The sequence below is a fragment of the Podarcis cretensis genome (assembly GCF_951804945.1).
Source record: "Podarcis cretensis genome assembly, chromosome: 1".
Classification (NCBI taxonomy): Eukaryota; Metazoa; Chordata; class Lepidosauria; order Squamata; family Lacertidae; genus Podarcis; species Podarcis cretensis.
The window spans coordinates 80,933,719-80,955,899 of record NC_137170.1 but is presented as its reverse complement, the minus strand read 5'-3'; the positions used below and the strand labels follow the sequence as shown (position 1 = coordinate 80,955,899).

Genomic DNA, 22,181 nt, shown 5'->3' with positions numbered 1-22,181 from the left:
GACGGCCCCGCTGCGTCGCTGCTCCGGTCCCCCGTCCCCCGCACGGCGCTGTATTTCCGGTTCCGCTGGGGCGGCAAAGAGAAAGGGAAGGAGCGGAGGGAATGGCCGCAGCGTGTGCACTTGCGTACCGGCGCCTGGTGAGCCGGGCGGGAACGCGGGCAGGTGAGGTCGCCTTCCATGCAGGTTCTGTCCAGCTGCTACTCCGGGACTGCAGTCTCCGTTGTAAGAAGGGGAGGAGGCTCTTCTTCCTGCTTGCAACCTCTTCCTAGTTCTTTCCCTGCCTTGCTTCTAAAGTACCATTTACCGCGTTCCCTAAATTGCCTGAGCCCCTTTCTGTAGTTAAGTTTTCCCCGTGAGCTCATCCAGTTGCTTCCGTTGTTAATTTTTAAGAGAGAACCAGCCCTTACCTTCACCGTTCCTTACTAAAACAGTTCCGTTCTCAGTCCGCGCATCTTTCTGACCTTACTGGGTTTCTGTAGGCGTTTTCCAACCTGTGCGTTCAATTGTCTCTCTTAGCTGGGCTTGAGGGTTGTATTATTATTATGACTTCATCATTGCTCACAACGACGGTGTAATAATTCCTGTTCTGTAAGGCAGATAGGGTACAGTATCTGGCTATTAAGGAGCTAGGTAAGGTCATTTATCCATCCTGTTATAGTAGTAATTAAAACAGTTATTGGTTTTGTTTTTCTGTTTCACTATAATCTAGATGTTTTAAAACTTTCCACTCTCAGCTTAATTGAAAATGTATTGTGTATAATTGTTATTGCGTATTGAAGAATAAGAGGCCTTGAGTGGTTAAGCTAAAAATCATAGGGAAAAGTGTGTTTTTATTTTTAAGATACTTAATAATTTTCTTAAAAACCTGAGGAATCAACCTTTGCAAACAAAAGTACCCTACTAACACAAACTACAGGAGAAGAATAAAAATATTAATAGTGATGTTATAATTGAAGATCTTTTGTGTTACTTCAAAAAAACATTTCATTAGTGTTTGAGGAAACACCTAGTGAATTGAAGTGTTAAGCATGCTGACTGATAGAAACAAATGATTCTAGGATTCATACAATATAAATATTGTATAATTTATACAATATATACAATATAAACAATATAAAGAAGGTTCTAGCAGACAGCTGCAGGTGTTTCTAGAGTACAATGATTATCTGGATCTAGTTCAGTCAGGGTTCGGGCCTGGTTTGTGCACTTGGTCACCTTTATTAAGAGAGCAGGTGGAATACAACCCTGTTACTCAAGCTTGCCCTTCAAGTGGCTTTTGTTGCTGTTGACTATGTACTACTAGAGACACTGTACTACAGTGGTTTCATTCCTACCAGCATGGTGGAGTCCAGAGAGTAGCATGGTGGGAGGCTTTCTAGCTCACTATTACTTGTGCTACGGAGTTCTGTAGGGTGTTATTTTGAGAACCATCATTGGGCATTTGGGAGCGTAATGTCAACAATATGCCCAAGTGACTTTTGTGGCTAGGAGTGCCTTTTACCAGCTTGGTCTGGTATGCCAGTTATAGATTTCCCATATTGTTGTCCTTTGCTCAGTCACCCCATAAGTAATGCAATAATTAATTACAAGCATTTTTATACTGCCATTCAATCATATTGCCAGGATAGATTGCAAGAATGAAATAATAAAAATGTCAATCCAAATGAAACCTAATAAACTAAAAGGTCACAAGATCACAAAAGCAGCATAAAACAGTCCTCAAGTTAAACCATTGTGCCCAGCTTATTTCTCAGGTCATAATGATCAGGTGAAAGTCACTGTTCTAGAAAATACCACTGTTTTTTTTTTTTTTTAATAATATTTATTAAAATTTTTCCAGAATAAAAAGGAAAGATAGCAAGAAAGAAAGAAAAAACAAATATGATTTACACTTGGTTTCAGTGGCATCTTTCCCGGACTTCCCCCCCCTCCCCCTCTTGTATTCCATTTCCCTTAAATTGATTCCACAGATTCTTACCCCAAATTTTAAAACCTTATTTGTAATTTTAAATAACCCATTTATTCCAAATTAATTTATCTTATTTATCTTAATGAACCATTTCTCCTTATATTTTATATAATTCCCTAAGATCGACCCCATTTCCCTTCCACGAATTCCCCTATTTTCAAACAACAAACATGAAAAAAGTAAAGAAAGAAATAATATATAATTTTACAGCCTTTGGATTCCAAATCTCCCCCCCCCCCATTCCCCGGTTCCAATCCCCAAAGTTCATCCATTGTCTACTGCCAGACTGGTGTATCCACGTCTATATCTCAACTCCACTTTGCCGTCTTTTGATAGCTTTTAATTTCAGAAAGTCCAATCTCGAAAAAACTCTCAGAAAAAGTCATTGTTCTTCCATCCAGACCTCTATGTTTAAGAGTCTAACTTAAATTCTATTTCTTGGTCCTTTTAAAGTCTGGATGTTCCAAATACTCCGGCTTCAAATTTGGTCCAGCTCTTATTCCTCAGGTTGCTTTTTCCTGTTCTGCTGCAGAAACCTTCTAATTCAGAAACTTCTTGTTCTCCACAGAGGCTTTTGTTATTCAGGAACATAACTTGCGTCAAGTCCCTTCCTTTCTTCAATAGATAAATCCATTGTCTCCTTTAGTATAGAAACCTCTGCAGACAAAATAATGCTTCGTTTTTGCAGCTTTCCCAAGAGATAACAGATCCTGCTCAAATTCATAGTATTTTTCCACTTGCTGCTACTGTTGCAATGTCCCAGCCTCCCTCTAGAGGGAATATGGTAACTTAATTTCTTTCAAAATCAGACCCAAAAGTCAAATAACTTGTTGCCTTTATTTCCAATAATTTATGTCCAAATTGTAACAAATCTAACCAGCAAAGCCATCGTAACAAAGTTCTCTTTTATTTTCCTGCTTTGACAGCTACTTTGACAGCTGTCAAAGTTTCTGTGTCTCTTCACCAGTCTCTCATAGCGGATCGTTCCCGGTTCCCGGGGGGGTTGCATTTTAGTTCCTACAAATCAGTCTTCTCCTCCAGCACAATTATTGTAATTTCCCTTCGTGAAGTTAAAAATTTTTTTCAGGTAAACAAGTTCATCTCTCGATCTTAGTTGTCAAATCCTTGCGTTGAGCCATCTACAACAGGGGGGGCGGACTTCCTTTTTGCACTCCCCCCGCTCGCTCCAAATTCAAAGATCAAATTTCCCTTTTAAGTCCAATCAATTTACTCACGGGTTGTTCCTTTTAGTCCAAATCCGAAATTTTCAAAGAAGAAGTCGTTGCTCTCCGCCGAATGGCATGCGGCTTCGCTGGGCAGGGGAAGCATTGGACTCACAGCACCACACCACACCCCCCCGTCACCCGCTCCGCAGCCTTTAAAAAGGCTCCTTCGCGGGTCGGGGGGGCGCAAACGGTGCCCGCCGAGTCACCAAGTCCATGGGCATCTCCGCCCATGGTTTTTGAGGGTCCCCGCGTCGCCGGCACGGCAGGACCCGACCCCTACCCAGCCGACTCCCTCCGGAGCTCGGAGGGAGTCCGCCATTCGGCGATGGCGCCAACCCGGAAGTCAGAAAATACCACTGGTTTAAACTGGTTCTGTTATCTCTGCCAAGGTCATAATAGTGAGGCCAGAAGTAGCCTGGGTTTCATTCTCTCTCATTCTGTCTCTTTTTACAACTGATGTGGTGTTCTGTATATAGTGTTAAGGTTTAGTCTTCTGATAAAATATTGTCAGTTTAGAATCATAGAATCATAAAATCGTAGAGTTGGAAGAGACCACAAGGGCCATCGAGTCCAACCCCCTGCCAAGCAGGAAACACCATCAGAGCACTCCTGACATATGGTTGTCAAGCCTCTGCTTAAAGACCTCCAAAGAAGGAGACTCCACCACACTCCTTGGCAGCAAATTCCACTGTCGAACAGCTCTTACTGTCAGGAAGTTCTTCCTAATGTTTAGGTGGAATCTTCTTTCTTGTAGTTAGGAACCATTGCTCCGTGTCCGCTTCTCTGGAGCAGCAGAAAACAACCTTTCTCCCTCCTCTATGTGACATCCTTTTATATATTTGAACATGGCTATCATATCACCCCTTAAACTCCTCTTCTCCAGGCTAAACATGCCCAGCTCCCTTAGCCGTTCCTCATAAGGCATCGTTTCCAGGCCTTTGACCATTTGGGTTGCCCTCCTCTGGACACGTTCCAGTTTGTCAGTGTCCTTCTTGAACTGTGGTGCCCAGAACTGGACACAGTACTCCAGGTGAGGTCTGACCAGAGCAGAATACAGTGGCACTATTACTTCCCTTGATCTAGATGCTATACTCCTATTGATGCAGCCCAGAATTGCATTGGCTTTTTTAGCTGCCGCGTCACACTGTTGGCTCATGTCAAGTTTGTGGTCAACCAAGACTCCTAGATCCTAGATAGTTTAAGTTAAGTCTCCTAGATAGTTTAAGTTAAGTCTGCTGCAACTGGATTTCTTACAGACAGTGCCAATCCCGAATGTATTGGATTTGTGACCATTCTGCTCATTTGCCTTCAGTAGCAGTAAAGCTCTGCTGGATGAAGTGCCTCTGGTCTATTTTTGGGGAATCCTGCAACTATACATTGGAATCTACTCTGGATCAATATTGAGTAGAATTTCAATGACATCATCTGTTCAGCTTCCCTGTTCTCCTACATCTGATGGTGGAATCCCACTCCAAATCCAATTCATGCCTGCCGGTTTGCACTATCACATGCATCTCCATAATGTTACTTTAATACCTCATACAGGAGGAGACCTAGCATGGCAGGCATGTGGGAGAAAGAATGAGGAGGCCCATGTCTACTTGAGAGCCCACTATTGCTGATTCCAAGCTCTCTTCTTAGTTCCACCCCCCTCCCTTTTTGTAGCCTGGCGCAATAGGCTGGGTACCACTTCCTATCCCTACTGCTGCTCACTGTGACACTGCACACAACCCCCCTCCCCCGAGCCCCCTGTTTAGTTTGCAAAGCAGACAGCCAAGTGGTGTATGTGGACCCAGATGACCCCTCAAATCCTGGTGTTGGCCCAAGCTCTATAAAGGAGCAAAATATTGCAGCATGCTGTTGAACAAGGCTTAAATCTAAGCAGATGTAGCAGGGGTCATCACACACATATTGCACTTAAAACATGCATGCTTATGAACTTACAGTTAGAGGAGGATGGTAAAATTAAAATTTGAACCAGCCCAGCATTTTCCATACAATAATTTGTGTACCCTCTCTTTATGCCTCTAAACTAACTACAATTCTCATGCACCAGAGTCTGAATAACCAAGGAAACTTATAGCCTGGAAGGTCTACTGGAATCAGAGTAAGTTATAGAGTAAGAAAGATTAGGATTGTGCTTTGAAGTCTGTATCTGTTCACCTAATTCTTAACATGGTTCCAAGCGTAAGATCAGCAAGAGCTTCTTGGATTCTCCTGTGTGCTCAAAGTGTAGTGACAAAATTATATTTTTGTGCTACTACAAAAAGCCAAGAACCCACTGGCTATGAAATTTATTGCGTGTATAAAAGTTTGGTAACTATGCCATCAAATAAGTAGCCAGAATTCTATAAATAAGGTCACCACTGGTAACCAGAGATTTAATTCTGGCAAACAGGGAAATCCTTCTGTATATTGCACTGCAGGAATGATGTATCTTTTGAAAGCTGCTGCTAACACAGGAAAGTGGAGAGTAACTTCTTCAAAATGCTGCAATGAACCATTAATGTCAAGGGTTTAAACAGAGGGGCTGCTTTGTGCACGTATGCATTCAGATACACACAGCTGCTTGTCCCCTTTGGGAAAAAATCTCCTTCACCGAGTAGCAGGTTCAAAAGGGATCCACTCAAATGCAGTGAAAGCACTGAACCTCATTGATTAATTAGGAGCAGTGGTGGGATCTGGAAACCTGTAAAAGCTGATTTCTTCCAGTTGCATCCCCACTTCCACATTGGACCCTCTAGGGCAGTGTGCAGTGCAATCAACCCTCAGGAGCAGCTTGTCAAAGAGTAAAAGGGGCTGCAGTAGGAATGAGGAGCCATTATAGTATGAGTGCAACCATTTGTGTGTTTCACAATCCAAACCACTGGTTGGCTGCCAAGCAGATTGAAAATTTCTGGAGCCTTATCCCCAGGTGACAGGATTTTAGATCATTAGGAAGGAAAGGACTCTGGTAATAACTGCAAATTTGGGTTTTTCTGCTTGCAATCAAATGTAAAATGTGCTGATTAGGCTATGGATACTTCATGGACTCTTAAAGCCTAATCCTGTGCAGAGTTAAAAGTGCCCAACTCCTTTTGACTTCAGTGATATTAGGCATGCCAAGTTTTCATTGGATTGAGCCCCCAAGACTAGAACCAGAAGGAAAAGGGGTCTCCAAGGTTTCACTTAAGCAGCTGCTTAAAGGAACTGCTGAAAGTAACTTCCCTCATTAAATAGCCCACATTTTCATGTTCAACCCCTGTAAATAATTACTTAGCACAGGTTGTTTTTTCCTTGCAAGGAAAGTAAGTTGAGTGCTGTGACTGCAAAATGTGATTAAACTAATAAGCTGTTAGGAATAGCTGCTTCCAAGAATGGATTTTGACTAATCTTGCCATTAATTTGGTCAGGTTAATTCTGGCAAATAGGAAAATCCTTCCCTATTTAATGGTCATCATTTTTACTCTGCTCTCATTATTTCTGAGGCTTGCTGTCTGCAGTAGAAGGAATTATGTTTAAACTATTTTTAATTTGATATTTTCCAGCTCACTTAATCTAGAAAAGCTAGCATTGGAGTGCTGGAGCCAAACTCATGAGGTGGTGGCCTCATATGCCTTCAGGCCAAGTCTCAGGATATTGCCTCACGAAGGCACATGAGGCTGCTACTTTGCTAAACCTGATCAGGCCTATGTCTGGTCAGGGCTTGAATGGGAGACCAGCTGGGAACAACATGTACACCACCTTGGCTTCCATGATGGAAGAAAGGTGAGATATAAGTGTAATCAAACAAATAAATCTCTGCAAGATTTCCTTGAGCCCACTTCTGTTTCACCAGGTCTTTAGTATTGAAGGACTACAGGGACCTTTTGAGGCTGAATCTTGGTGCCTATTAATATTTTTGCTGTTAAGAAAAAAAACACCATTAAAGATCTTAAAGAAAGGAAATATTCGCATCCCATCTTTCTTTTGACACAACAGCCATTCCCACTAATTATGGAAATGGCACAGCTTCATTGCTTATTAAAAGCAGGTTCAGGTGTGAATCTAGTGCGATTCCTTTGTTTCTAATTCCGTCTTTCTCTTGCAGCCTCTCTGCTATGGTCTGCAGCTCGGAACCAAAGTTCACAAAACACCTCATCACAGCAAAGGTAAGATCTGTTTGCGGCAGAACATGCGTCATCTTTCACCTCTAGGATCCTGATCTTCCTCTGTTAGAATTATTTTTATAGCATTTTTACTCTGCTCTTCACCTGAAAAGGCTCCTCAAGCTGCTTAGAGATATTAATAAGGCAATCCCTGCTCTCAGGCTTACGGTGTAAAAGATCATAGAATTGTAGAGTTGGAAGGAACCCCAAAGGTCCTCTAGTCCAGGAATCTCAACTAGATCATATGTATCCGATGGCCATCCAACCTCTGCTTAAAAACCTCCAAGGAAGAAGAGTCCACAACCTTCCTAGGGAGACAGTTCCTCTGTCAGACAGCTCTTCTAACACGAAAAGAAAAGGGATAATGAGGGGAAGAGAGAGGGAAAGCAAACACTGGCATTAGATCTTAGTTACAGAGTTATTGTAATGATCAGCTGAAATGGAAATAGTTCAAGGAGAAGGCAAGGCAAGCATTGTTCTCTCAGCTGAATGCCTAGAGTGGCTCTCTTTCTCTTCTCTCCCTCTGCTGTGGCATGATGGAATGTTGCTGCAAGATGGGGGAATGTTGAGGAGAAAGGGAAGGCCTGATGGAGCTGGTTTCTCTGATGAATTGATAGTTGGAGATTTCAGCAGAGACTCACCCCCCCCCCCCAATCTATCCTTCTGCTTTAAAAACAGAGTTACCATGTTAGACCTAGGACCTACTAGAAAAACGCTGCACCATAAGGGTGCAGTTTCAGGAATCTCATGTGCATGCATGTTAGTGCCACACTGGAACTTTAGGAATAAGTTCCCCCAAACCTCCTTTTGGGGGGGAGAGCTACACAAAACAAGATAAGTGTTAAAGGAGAACTGTGACGCATGCGGAAACTCCATGCTGGTATGCCTCTTCTTGGGTGGCATAGGCCATGCTGTTCCTTGGCCTGTCATGAGGACAATCAAAAAAACAAAACTGTGGATTCACCACCAGCACTGCATAGTTTGCAAGATTTGTATGTGCATTTTCAAGGCTTGGGTGTACACACTGAATGTGTCATACCTGAAAAACACCTCTTGTGAGAGCAGCCCTAGGAAGTGCGCTCTAGTAGAGGCAACACAAAGGAATTTCATTTAATATTTCCCATCATCCTCAGCTTGGCTCTGTGCCCTGGTTCTTCTTGAGCAAGAGGCCTTCATCAGTTTTCCATGAATTCTTCCCTTCTCCTTATCAGACTCTTGTATAAAGAGAACTGTCAAGGTAGGGAAAGATACTCCACCTCGTAATAATCCTAATTGTTTTAGCTAACCTCTTGGCTGAAAGATAGAAAATTAATATTGGTGTCCTTGCTTCTTAGCCTAATCATGTTTCTTCCTACTTTAATGCAGTTCTAAAGAGTAACAGGAAATACACCCTAACTCCTCGAGATTTTGAACTTGCTCGCAGCTTCGGAGTACCTGGTATAAAAGAGACAACTCCAAAAAAAGTTACAGTGCTCCAAAGCATCACCAGTTGCATAAAGCTGCTTTAGAGAGAGCATTCATGATCATCATTATCACATTACAAAATTGGTTGGCAGCTAAGCGGTGAACAGCACACGGAGATAAGGGGGAAAGCAAGTACTCTGCAGCCTGTGCCTCTCCCATCCCTGTGCATCATGAGTTCAACTAGTACAGAATGTAATGCAACCAAGGACAGGAAAAGCAAGAGGGGCAGTCGCAACACCTCAGCAAGACCTCGTAATGCTCTGGACAAGATGATGGGGGGAACTGCTTCTGAACCCTGTATCCCCTCCTCTTCCTCCTCCTCCTCTTTGCCTTCTACTTCCTCCCTGGCCTTCCCTTTACAAACTGCCCTTGCTGGCTCCCCTCCTAATGCAGGCCCGAGTTTTATGGAACAAACTACTCCTTTAAGTGATAGCAAAGGAACTGAGCATCAGGACATTCAGAGAAAGTACTGTGGAGGCAAGACTCACTCTATGCAAACTCGTAATCAAAGGAAAATAGCTGCTGCAGCTGCACAAGTAGAGCCACTCAGACTTGACGATAGAAGTGTTGATGAGGAAGTAGTTGACCTCACTTGCGAAACTTCAGAACCTATAGTTGTTGATCTTACACATAACGATTCTGTTGTGGTTGTTGGAGAGAGTGGACAGCAGCCCAATAGAGAGTTCAGACGTCAACCATTGTCTGACAGTCTTATATTAAGTAGTGATGATGATGATGATGATAGCGGGCACACAGAGAGTGATGCTCTTGCCACTAGAGAGCTGCCCAGAGAAGTGGGAAGGAATGAATTTGCAAGTTCAAGATCCTCAGGCACTGTGTGTTGTCCAATTTGCATAGAGAGCTATGCAGAGATTGTGCAAAGCGGGCGGCTTATAGTGTCAACAAAATGTGGCCACATCTTCTGTAGTCTGTGCCTCAGCAAAGCTCTTGGGCATTCAGACTTTTGCCCAACTTGCAGAAGGGAACTCACTCAAAAGGAGTATCATCCAATTTATATATGAAGACCTGGGTGTTTCTGAACACAGTCTAATGCGGCCTTCATAAACATGAGTGAACTCCAAAGAACACACAAAGTATATATGAGTTATATATGACAGTTAGCAATTTCACTTTTTTGCAGTTGACCTCCTTATGGTCCAGTTGTACTGTTTAAGCTTCATTTTGCTTTAAGGTTTATGCAGCTCACATTTTTTGAGGTCTGTAGAAGTTTGAAGAACAGCTTGAAGGATATGTCTGCTGTTGCCACGTTGCTTTGTGCAGATATCTCATTTCAGTTCTTCTAGTTCTGTTGCTGCTTTGAGAAAAGATTGTTATCTAGTGAACTCATTTATTCAAGACTAGGCCATTCATAGTCATCTATGATAATACAACCTGCAGCTTCTTTTTGCAATTTGCCTTGTAAAAAACTAAAGCCAGTCTGTTCCATATCTACTTGTTTTCTAGTGGCAAACATCTCTTTCTGTTGATGTCGCCACAATAAAGTTCCATGATCTCATAAACAGAGCAAGATTTATAAAACACTGTGGCTCATTTCTAACACTGCATGCATAAATGATTTATTACAAATAACTTTTGGTGGTCCGAGTCTTCTCTTTAATAGAATACAGCCGTAATGTTAGATCTGAACAGCTTTTCCTGTCCAGGCATATGCTTATGGAGGAATTCATAATGGAGTCCGTACCAATGTTGCCACTTGGGGCAGAATCAAATCGATATGAGCTAAACCATTTATGTGAAACACTCCTCAAATGGTTGGAAGAGGATAAAGTAATGATCTGCTTCTCATAAATGGTTTGCCGTGGGAAATCTACATCCATAGGGACATGTTTCAAGCAGCAAGCATGTAAGACTTGAATCGCACATGATAAAATTAACTTGAGTTGCGGTAACTCACTTTCTTAGCCCTGTTAAGTATTCATAGTAGAACTATGAATGGCTCGACATGTTGAACTTTTAGTTGCTGCTGTACTAATAGGTCAAATTGCTTTAAAATGTTTTATGTTGCTAACTCTTAAATTAAAGGCTTTCTCTTCAATGTATGCCACCCAATCTTCAGTTGGTAGAAAACATGGGATGTCCAGCATCTCATCAGGCCTTAATCTGCAAGGTATATGGGCTGCTGTGAGTCTCATAATATTTTTTTCCATGTTTCTTCTTTATTAGATTTTAAAGGAGTCTCATAACATAATGAAACTTCACCCATTACATCTTGGAGAGCCAGTGTTATGCTTCCAGTTCAGCATTAGATTGAACACCTTTTTAAAAGGGGATGTTTCCTTAGTCTCCCTGCAGCCTACTGTAGGGGCCTAGCTGCACCCACCCCATATTAGACTTGCACATAGCCTGTCAATCATGTGGAATTGTTAGGACTTCCACAGATGGAATTGTCTCCCTGAACGTGGGCTATGGGGATCAAATACTCTCTGCAAATGCATCTGATGTTACCAAAACCTAGATGCAGCCACCAGCTTTTGAATGGAGGTTAAGTAGAGTGCTAAGTGGACTGTCACTTGCATTCATCCCTACCATCACAGCTTCTGTTCTGTTTGCATGGGCACTCTTATTAAAGAACAAATTACACTTTGCCCAGGGACAGACCTTGGTAATCTGGTGCCTTGGCGGGGGGAGGTCAAAAATTTGACACACACCCTTCCCTCGTGGTGCCTTCTGAAAGCCAGGTAAGGGAGGCATCAGGCTTTGGGAAGGATGCACAAAGCTCTGGCAGGCTCCTAGAGCTCTCCCATCTCATTTCCAAAGCTGGGAAAGTGCTAACTAGGCTTTGGGAAGGAGGCAGGGAGACTCCCTTTTGGCCCCCACATCCTGTGCAGGGGAACTGGTTCACTGCCCTAAATCCAACTCTGCCTCACCAATAAGGCATTTTACCCATTGGAGAAAGTTGCAGAATGTATTTTTGAGGTCACTTATTTGAGTCGTGATGGGAAAAACTGAATTCCTGTGCAGAATCCTTAATGTGCACCAAAATGGAGGGGTACAGCAATCACTACTGTTGGCCGATGCTGTATGGAACCTAACACTTCACCAATCTAGTCTTTGCATAAAAGTTTTAGCAAAATTATGTGCTAGGGTGCCTTGCAGTGAAAGGGTGTGTGGTTTTTTTTTGGGGGGGGGGGAGTGTTATCTAGTGGCAGCTGAAAAACTGCACCCAAGTTAGCAAAATGCAGTAACAAAAACTACATCTGCATAATGGACTGTTCTTGATGGTAGGCAGCAATTGCCATGTGACACCATGACAAGGATAGAAGAATATTTAGCAAGTGAGTCAGAACTTAAAACTATCATATTCAGATGGGTTATTATATGCTGGACAACTCCCCCACAGGACACTACACTATTACTTTTGTTGCATATAAATAAAGCCATAGGCTATGCTAATAACGGATGGAATAATTGACAGAATTCTCCGCTAGGTTTTGTGACCTCTGCCATTTCTCAAGGACAAGGTCACAGACATCTGAATACAATTTACCCACATTTAAAAATAAATGAGTTCTTAAAGGACTGTCAGTTTTTATGTGTGGTTTTCATTTGGTGATATATATATAATTAATGTTTGTGAGGTGCCCCCCCCCCTTCGGTATTCATAAAAGAATTTTATTTTTGCAGCAAAAAAGTAATCTGAGTACTCCAGTATTTTAAGGGCATGGCAATTAAATTATGCTACTCTAATTTTTTTCAAATACTAATTCTTTAGCATTCCTAGTATTAATTAACCCCTGCTTTTTATTGTATTGCTCATTTTTCGTTTTTGCCTACTGGATGTACCTTAGCAGAAGCAGCTCAAGACCCATAGGCGGTTCATGCGTAGGGAAAAATATTCTGTTTCCTGCTTAGGCTTATTATAAGCAGGTGAAATCTTTAGACCAGATTTCTTAACTGCCAACGTTCTCTGCCATCTTTAGCAAGTGAGAATATGTGTTCTTGGGTTCTTGCTCCTCATGAGTTCTGAAACTTTTGATCTACAGAACCAAACAATACAGTTCCAAAGTTTTGAAGGTAGTACTTATTTATATGGAGTTGCTGATTTCCAGAGTTTGTGTGAACCTGCAGGAATTCACGCCATCTGACAGAATACTGATGGACAGAAAAGGGAATGCATATTTGAGTTGTCATTCGTCAGTTTTATGCCAGCAGCCTAGGGTCTCTTGCCAGGCATTGCATCTCCAGAAAATGTGTGCTGTCAAAAGCTGTCACTATACTAGAATTTTTAGGTAAGCTAAAGTGCAGCTAGTTTCTGGGAAAGCCAATTCAGCTTGGAAACTGACAGCCAGTTGCCTAGGTAGTTTGAGCAGTTGTTATTTATTTGACACCTGCCCTTCAACATGAGGTTCCAGGGTGTGGGTTACAATAATTTAAAATACAATATTAAACACCATTAAAACACATCATGATCAAAAGAATATGGAAGATGCTATGAAATTTCCTTATTAAGAGTGAGCACCCTTGGGGAAATTTATTGTACTGACATAGGGACGCAGCATTCTTTCTGAATGTGTGTGACGACTCTTCACAGGAGTACAGCTTACAGTGTTAAGTTGGAAACCATATAGAGAAAGGAGGAGGTATCTAAGGATTTGCTGTATCTGATTGGACAAAGAGGAACACAAAAAAGGGAGGCGTGAGGAGGTCAAGAAAGAAGATTCTGTAAAAATGAGTCTGAAAGCTGGATTTTTTGTTTTTATTCAGTGTCCGGTTTTTGGTGTATGTCTTTTTTTTGTATTTGGAAAAACTAAATAAATATTTAAAAAAAAAAAAAAAGAGAAAGGAGGAGGTATATGCAAATATGTGACAGGTGTCTAACCTCTAGATTTCACTGCATGAACTGTATAATGTCTTAGGTAAGTCAAGAGATGGCTTAATCCTGTCTTCCAAAAACCAGTACATGACTGCCTGCAGAGCCTTCCTCAGCCAGCTCCATAGATGGGTTTACAGTCAGTGGCTGTTCAAGATAATGCTGGCCTCCCTTTTTACTTGCTCCTAGCTCCTAGCCAGGTAACCAGTTAATATTCTATTATTCATACAAAAATCTTTAGCATGACAGGGCAGATGTATCTGGTACTGAACACTTCTTGCCTTAACAGATTAAAAAACAACACAACAGCTCTTTGTATTCAATGTTCCCTGTTTCGTTACTCTACTCTAAATTGCCTTGCTTAGTTAATCTAGTTCACTTTTCTGCATAAACAAAAAAACACTTTGCATCTTAAACAAAAATCCCATTGGGATCCCAATAGTAACCAGTTTTGAAAGGGGTGACCCAAACCCAGTGAATCTATTTTTGCTGGTGCTAGAAAGCATTACTGAACTCCCTTAATCATGGTGAGTGCAAGGGTGTGCATAAATTATGTTGTAATCCATGCATTCACAAATCACCATTGACTTTCTGACTTATGGTTATAAGATGCATGTGGCCATTGCTTCATTTCTCCCACTTGGCTCCACTCCTGGCACAAGTAGGTTAAACCAAACCTGGAAGCTTTGTTTTCCCCATTACATCTGAACTAGGGCTCATGCTTTGTTGCTCCCTAAAAAGCCACAGTCAGCAGGCCAACCATAAGCAGTGACTTAAGATTGGCAGGCAATTGTTGCTTATTAGAAAGTATAAGGCCACAGTCCCTGGTTCAGACATGGTGTGGTGCCAAGGTTGTCTGCTTTGTTTCTCCTGCTTGCTCCAATAGAGAACAGAATGAGGAGCAATTGGGCAGCATGTACTACATAATACATTATGAAATTACCCATAATGACCACTGTATGGTTTCTCCTGCTTGCTCCAATAGAGAACAGAATGAGGAGCAATTGGGCAGCATGTACTACATAATACATTATGAAATTACCCATAATGACCACTGAATGGTTACAGTGTCTAGGAAGCTGCTTTGTATTCAATCAATCACAGTCTTAACTAATCAGCATAATAGCAAATCACCATTTAGTAGGGAATGCATGTTTTAATGCTCCCTAATGGCAAATTCCTTGCTTGTAGAAATACTTTTTAAAGGGAGGTACCAGGGTGTAGCCTGAGATAATCCTATCTGAATGGCATGTACTATGGTCCTACCCCGTTAATTCTTCTGGTTCTACTTCTCCCAACAATCTTGTTTCCTTCATAATCAGAAATTTTATTTATCCCTCTCTTTCATCATAAATAGATTTACCATTGGCTAGGTGAGGCCTTTCCAAATTGAGGTGGGGTTATAGCAGGTATGGGGAACTGTTGGCCCTCCAGATGTTGCTGAACAACAAGTCCCATCAGCCCCTGCAAACATGGCCAGTAGCAAGGAATGATGGGGGTTGTAGTTCAGTAACACCTGAGTGGAAGGGGCAAAGCTTCCCCAGACCTGCTCTATAGCACATGTTCTTGTTCCAAGTAGTGATAGCTGGTCCCCATTGGGGCTGGACACAGAGACCAACCGTAGGTGGAGCCAGAGCCAATGACAGGCAGAGCCAACTAATTCTAGTGTTGTCCCCATCCTCCTCTCTGCTGAGTTTTTCAAGGGCACAACTGAGACTAAGGAGAAGGAAGCTGACAGGCAGTGCTACCCTCTGGACTTTTTGTAAGTAAGAAAGCAGGTAGGGTGAGGGCTGGCTGTGAGTAGAACCAAGTAAGTGAGGCAGCTCCCCAGTTGTCCTAATAGACCAACCTCTGCTGGTTCCAAGTTTCCAGTGGAATTGTAGCACTTATGCATTGATTTCTGATAATTTGCAAAATAACTGGCTTACACCTGCATGTTTCCAAATTCCAATTCCATGGACACATGCCTCAGGTAAGAAGATCTCCCTGCTGGGTAAGACCAAAGGCCTACCTAGCCCAGGATGCTTTTCTCACAGGGGTCAATTGAAGCAAAGCCTATGGGAAGTCCACAAGCAAGACATGAGTTCATTAGCACTCTCCTGTTTCATGATCCTCATTCACTTGTTCTGCACAGCCAACATTTTGCCATCAGGGCCGTTTGCACCACCAGTTTTTTTGAAAAGGAAAATGCCTCTGGTTTCACACCAACACAAGCTTTGGATCTCCATACCTCAGGTCTCACTTCGTCATTGCTTCTTATACCCAACTTCCCCATCATGTTCTGAATCTTTTTGGCTGAACTCCTCTTACTGATTCCTGACTTTTGGGAGCAGCCGTGAAATTGGCTGGATGGACATAAAACTGATGTCTATTTCATATAAAGATTCCGTAACAAGACAGAACCTATCTCTAGTTGTGGTTCTCACTGTTAAAAGATATGAGGGAAATAGTTTTGGAAAACAAGATGACAAGGACTCTTGGGCTAAGTTTGTTTTTGTTTTCTCTGTACGGTATTGTTTCCAAGAGAAAGCCATTTTCTTTCTTATTTAGGGACGATATTTGAAATACCCTTATAGGCTCAAGTGCTTGGCTATTACATTCATAAAAGTATATTCTTATATTGCAGAATCCTTCCAAAAACATCCTTAACTTCTCCCCCATATCCTGAAATCAAACTCCCTGATCCTCTAGAAGAGACAGAACACCACAGAGGTAAATACACCTAGCTGTTCAAAGGCAAAGGGTATGGCTGTACCTATTTGCTGTCTTTGTTTTGTTTTGATTTCTCGTTGTCTTCATTTTTTTCTGTTGTGCATCTTTACAGTTTGCATGCCTAAAGAGCATTGGCTTTAAGAAAAATTGAAGCCAAGCAATACAGTGTCAGGGACTGGCAAGGGTCCGAGGAGTGTGTGGCGGAGGCCGTGGGGCCAGAGTCAGATCCAGTGGAAGCGGGCAGTGATTTATGAGAGTTGGTGCCTCCTGCAAGGCAGGAGCTAGAAGAATGGGGAGAGTCCAAGCAGTCAGAGATAGGGAGGAGGTGCAGGATGTGGGGAAAGAGCCAGGGCTGGAGGAAGAGCAGAATCCCCTCTGTCTTCCTCTCCACTGTCCTCCAGCACCAGGAGGGGCTTGAAGAGGTAGGCAAAGCAACAACTTCCATGTAGGAGAAGCCACAGGTTGCTTGCATGCATCCCATCAGGTGAGGGTACTTAAGTTTGGGTGAAGGCATGGTCACACTGTTGCTCCAACAGTCCTGCTCTGAGCACAAGTCTGGGGAGGGATGCCAGCTACTTAGTCGCCAGAAGCGTGTGTGCATGCTTTGCACACCTTAGGAGCTACTGCAAGTGTGTGTTTTGTCAAGAAAGAATTAAACTCCCAGCCACCTGTCCTCTTTGGGCTGGGTTGTGCTCAGGACATGCAGTAAGAGATAAAAGAGCATGGGGACTGCCTTACACAAAGTAAGACCATTGGTCCATCTAGCTCAGTTTTGTCTACAGCAGGGTTTCCCAAACTTGGGTCGCTGGCTGTTTGCACTACAATGTCCATCATCCCTGACCACTGGTCCTGCTAGCTAGGGATGATGGGAGTTGTAGTAAGCAATTGGGGGCAGAAGGAATGGAAGTATAGAGAATATGACAATGAAGTTCATAACATGTTGGTGGCAATGGCTATTATAAAGCATGGTTATCGATGAAATGGACAACAAAATAAATGTTCAGCCCTGGAACTGCTCATTGCAGACCAGAGTAGCCACTGAGTATACAAAAGGTTTAACTTCAGAGGATCTTCAGAACCGCTCACTGCAACTTAGGCCTTAGAACCAGTTTTTGTAGTTGTAGGACAATGAGGACTGTGACGTGGATTATGACCTTATTGTGAAAGAACTACCGGTATTTGCTTTATTGAAAGCTAGTATCACACACACACACATACACACACAAAATTCCCACCTCATTTATTCACTAACTTACCATTTTTATCCAGAGATTGTTCAAAAAGTAAATGAACTAATTGCCGCGGGACAATATGGAAGACTGTTTGCAGTTGTTCACTTTGCCAGCAGACAGTGGAAAGTAACCAGCGAAGACTTGATTTTACTTAATAATGATATACCAGCTGAATGTGGAGACAGAATCCGAATGGAAAAGGTAAGCTTTATATTAGCAATTGCTTTATCCTCCTATATTAGACATATTTCATTGGTGTCCTCATTTTTTAAAGTGATTGGATCCCCTATGTTAATAGATGGGTGTCAAATAGGATGTTAAATATCACATCACTAAGAATGTTTGGGCTGATTCAGACAAGCAATGCTAATTTTCTCCATCTTTTGCCTGTAAACTTGGGCATGGAGAAAATTTAGTGGAAGCCAGCTGCTTATAAGGGGACAAGGACGGTAATGCCTCTGACTGTAGTAGCTTGAAAGAAAGGACAGCTGTGATCCCAGAAATGGCTGCACCTGTCCCCATGTAAGCAAATGATTAACAATAAAATTTCTCCATGCACACACAACACTAGTTTGTATGCTCAGCCCATGCTCTGTCTTCACAGCGATGAAATGTCTAGAAATATTAAAGTGGTTAATATTTTGGGTGAACCCCCTTGTCTTGTTAGTGCTTTGATTCTTACTTTCATCTATTCTTGTACAAGCTGGTTGACCTTCATAGGCTCCTTTAACCTGTTGCTATGGAGCGAGGGATGTTGTTTTTAACTAATTAGTGCTTTGCAAGCACTGGCATCTTGGAAATTATATGGAAAGCCAAATTTCAGATTCAGGGTTTCCGATCCCCAGAATTAAAATTACGATGGTACTAGAAACTCACACACACACCATTTGTATTTTGGGAATTAGTATCATCTTGCTCTTCTCTTTCCATATTAGGACTTTACAAGCATTAATGCTACGTAGTAAACTTTATGAGTCTCTCCTATGCTCACTGAAAAGAGATGCTAGAATTCTTATTACTAGGAAATGACCTAGTATAGAATAGAATTCTAGCCACAGGTATCAGCTGATCTTTGATTTTACTTTCATTATTTTTTGGAGGAGGGGTAAACCAAATATACTGTGAACTTTCATGCAGACCAGAGGGGTTCATTTGCCTAATTCAAACCAATCCAATCCAATGTCATTCTCTTAGATACTGCTCATAAGCATGCTACCCATGATCATGTTTTGAGACTGCTAACACTGGCCTGATTTGTTGCTGTCCAGATATGGCACACTTACATGTTGACAAATGCACCTGCTCTGATTTGTAAACCGGACTGGCATTCACATGGAAATTGTGGGGGATCGGGGTGGAGTATCCTTCAGTATCTAACCTAATACACTTTTAACACTAACGCAGCCTGTTTAATCAAAATACCCCAAGTTGTCATGAAATGAAGTTGTGTTTAGTTCATCAGCATGTATATTCTAGTCAGGTGCCCTGTTATGGAATAATTTAGCAAGAGAAAAATACTTCCCACAAACCCAGTTCTCTGGTTTCATTTCAGAGAGGCCTCCCTGGGGATTGTGCTCCTTTCAACCACATGCCACATCCATATGTAAAACGGATCAGGTGTTTGCAGAAAGCTGACAGCTGGGAGTGCTAAAATTTAGATCGGGGTGAAAAAGTCAGGCTTTCATGTTTAAGCCTCCAGTAACTCCTGACCACAATCCTGTCAGGATATAGCACCAAACTAGAACTTGAGAAGTTCCCAATTATCAGCTGTGTGCAGCATCACAGTGCTTCACTGGCTTGTTAGAGATGTGGGCAAATGTTTTTAAAAGGCAGTTAACACACGATATCGGGGTGCTGCTACCTGCTTTCTTGAGGTTACCAGCTCTGAACCCCAATAGCTGCTGCAGATCTGTGAGTTTTCAGTGGTGGAGCAACCACTGGAAAACTTTACCTTCTCCTTTTGCAATGTGTGGCTCTTCCTACAGCAGCTAAAGAAATCACTTCATGTGCGAAAACAGCTGTTCTGTTACTTTCCCCTCCTGTCTCACCATTTCACAAAAGCTAATGATGTTGTCTTTTGTTCGAAGTGAAGAGGGATCTTAGTGTATACCCTAGCTTGGGGCCAAAAACACAGTTCTCACCAAAGACAGTATTTATTGGTTAGGCTAGGGCCTGCTTCTCCTCTGTGTTACCCTTCCTTGGTCAGCTATAAGCTGTGGCTAGAAAACTTCATTGCAAATGTAAAGCTCCTTTCCCCCCAAGTATGTTGACAACATTCTGACTGTTATGACAGTCTTGTGGTGACAGATGTGAATTATTTAATCTTGTCCAGGTATTGCTGGTTGGTGCAGATGACTTCACCCTGCTGGGAAAGCCACTGCTGGGGTAAGTCATCCTTTAGAATAATTCTCTCTTGAGGTCAGCTGCCACCTTTATTAAAATGTTTTCAGACAGGTGCAATTAGGGCAATAATAACAAAAACAGAACCCCACAATAAAAACCCCTAAACAATACCCCAACCAAGAGTTCAGCTGCTTCAGCTTTTGTAGTTGGAGTCAGTCAGGGCTCCACTCTCCCAGGCTGCGTGGAAAAGGCCTGCAAGGCAAGGAGCAGGTCTTCTAGGACTCACAGCCAAGATGGTCTTGTAATGGTGAGGGAGGCAATTGTTAAATGTTTGGGGCCACTGTGACACATGGTATTCTCCCCACCCTGATTTTGGGTTCTTTTGCATGTGACAAAAGCAACCGTAAACAGCTCCAGACATAATTATGCCTGGGACCCATTCTGTGATGTGAAAAAAACTAGAGATGTAGTCCAAAATAGACCCATAGCCTTCATGTCTGCTTTTTTTCTTTTCTTTTTCTCTTTCTACTTTACCATTCTCCGTTTGATTAGAATAAAATGTACAGTGTTTTCCTCTTTACTATAAAGGAAGGATCTAGTCCGTGTGGAGGCAACCGTTATTGAGAAGACAGAGTCTTGGCCAAAAATACGTATGATAATCCGTCGAAAATCTAATTACAAGAAAAAAACGAGTAAGATGAAAAATATACATAAACCCTTCTCTATCAAGCTGCAGAATGCTATGATGGCACCTAAGCTGGTGTTATGTCTAGAATAAAAGAATGCAGTGTCCTATGTGTCCATAGAATAGCTAGGGTGGTGTTCCATCAGTTAGAATCCCTTACTTTTTGCTGGTCAGTTATTCCTGGTTTTGCTTTCACTCTCCAAATCTTGCCTATGAAGCCAAAGATGTTAACAAGCTGAAACAACATCTTTAGGCTAATCTTAATCAGCATGCTTAGTAAAGAACAAATGACAGCTTATTCCTCAGTGCCTCTGGCAGAAACCTTTAAGGTGTATGCGATGAGTAGAAACTGAAACCTGAATAGATTTGAAAGTGCTTCTCTTTGTTTGGGATTATTTGACTCTTTTTGTTAACATACTTAGGTAACTGAACTCCAAGGCTGTTCTCTGATCTGTGTTTTTCCATTCTCTTTCAGTTTTAATTCAGCCACAAACCGTTCTCCGGATAAACAGCATTGAAATTGCTCCTGTTCTGTCATGATGAATTGTTGGGCTTGCAGTTTCAGGGCGATATGAAAACTGAAAAATATTTTAGTTGCATTTTTTTTGTTGTCAATAAAGAAAACTATTATGAAATAACTTTTGTTCAAATATGATTTCTAACTTGATATTGATTGTTGTGAAACTACTGTCTTGTGAAATTGGCGGTTAAGGAATGATTGACAAGATTCCCCCTGCCCTGTCTGAGCTTGGTGTAGAATAATGTAGAAAAGACTACGCAGCTTATAACCCCACCAGCTTCACACACACACACAGAGAGAGAGAGAGAGAGAGAGAGAGAGAGAGAGGGAGGGAGGGAGGGATAGAGAGACCCTGCAGCAGCCCAACAGCCATGTGTGGTGGGGTTGACTGATTTGCCTCATGTTGGCTGCCTGAGACTGGTGATGGTTTGATTTTTCCACATGACCCATTTCATGCTAAAACCTCTACCTGTAGTTTAAATATCAGAATGTGTTCCCATAATCATCACATATCAGTGAACTGAAGCAGATGTCTCATTTAAAACAAGCAAACATATTCTTAACTTGTTAACATGGTTGATATTGTTTTCTGTGCTGCAACAATGCAGCCTAATAACCTCTGATTCAGCTCATTGCCTCTTGTGCTGCAAAGCAATCTGCGACTCTCCCAGTGTTGTTGCAGCTTCAGCCATCCTGGGCAATGGTCAGAGATTACTGCAACTGGGGTTCAACATCTGGAGGGTCCCAGATTCTCCATCCCAGCTCTGAAGCTAATGCTGTTGTTAAAAGTAAGTAGTTTTAAAATGTGCCACAGCATATTTTGTCTTGAGATGAAAATTGCTTTTTACTCACTTTGCTAATGCCATAATTGAGACCTCTACTTCAATCCCTCAGTACTCAAGTTTAATGAGCTGGATTAGCAATAGTGTTAGTTTCTTCCATTTCCTGATTCCTGCTGATGAAGAGAACCATTTCCCTCCTTCAGTCCTCTTTAGAGAACTGCAGAAAAACCACTTAGCCAAATACTAATGAACTGTAAGGAGCAGCCAGCATTGTTCCATGGGAGATTAAT

The 22,181-nt window shown here is 42.0% G+C and overlaps 1 protein-coding gene across 9 annotated transcripts; it reads left to right on the top strand.

The window, feature by feature from the left end:
• Positions 1-49: 49 nt before the first annotated feature.
• On the top strand, positions 50-21,227 carry MRPL21 (mitochondrial ribosomal protein L21). 9 transcript variants are annotated; one of them, XM_079991377.1, is made up of 7 exons: positions 50-162; positions 7,265-7,325; positions 16,244-16,329; positions 17,599-17,762; positions 19,894-19,946; positions 20,493-20,596; positions 21,065-21,227. In XM_079991377.1, the coding sequence occupies exons 1-7, from the start codon at positions 102-104 to the stop codon at positions 21,127-21,129; spliced, it is 594 nt and encodes a 197-aa protein (XP_079847503.1). In that variant the 5' UTR covers positions 50-101; the 3' UTR covers positions 21,130-21,227. The 9 variants fall into 9 exon arrangements, with proteins under 9 accessions (XP_079847503.1, XP_079847499.1, XP_079847495.1 ...); XM_079991376.1 differs by having other exon boundaries at positions 89-222; XM_079991373.1 differs by lacking the exons at positions 16,244-16,329; positions 17,599-17,762; positions 19,894-19,946; positions 20,493-20,596; positions 21,065-21,227 and adding exons at positions 8,456-8,559; positions 8,688-10,376 and having other exon boundaries at positions 86-162.
• The last annotated feature ends 954 nt before the right edge of the window (positions 21,228-22,181 follow it).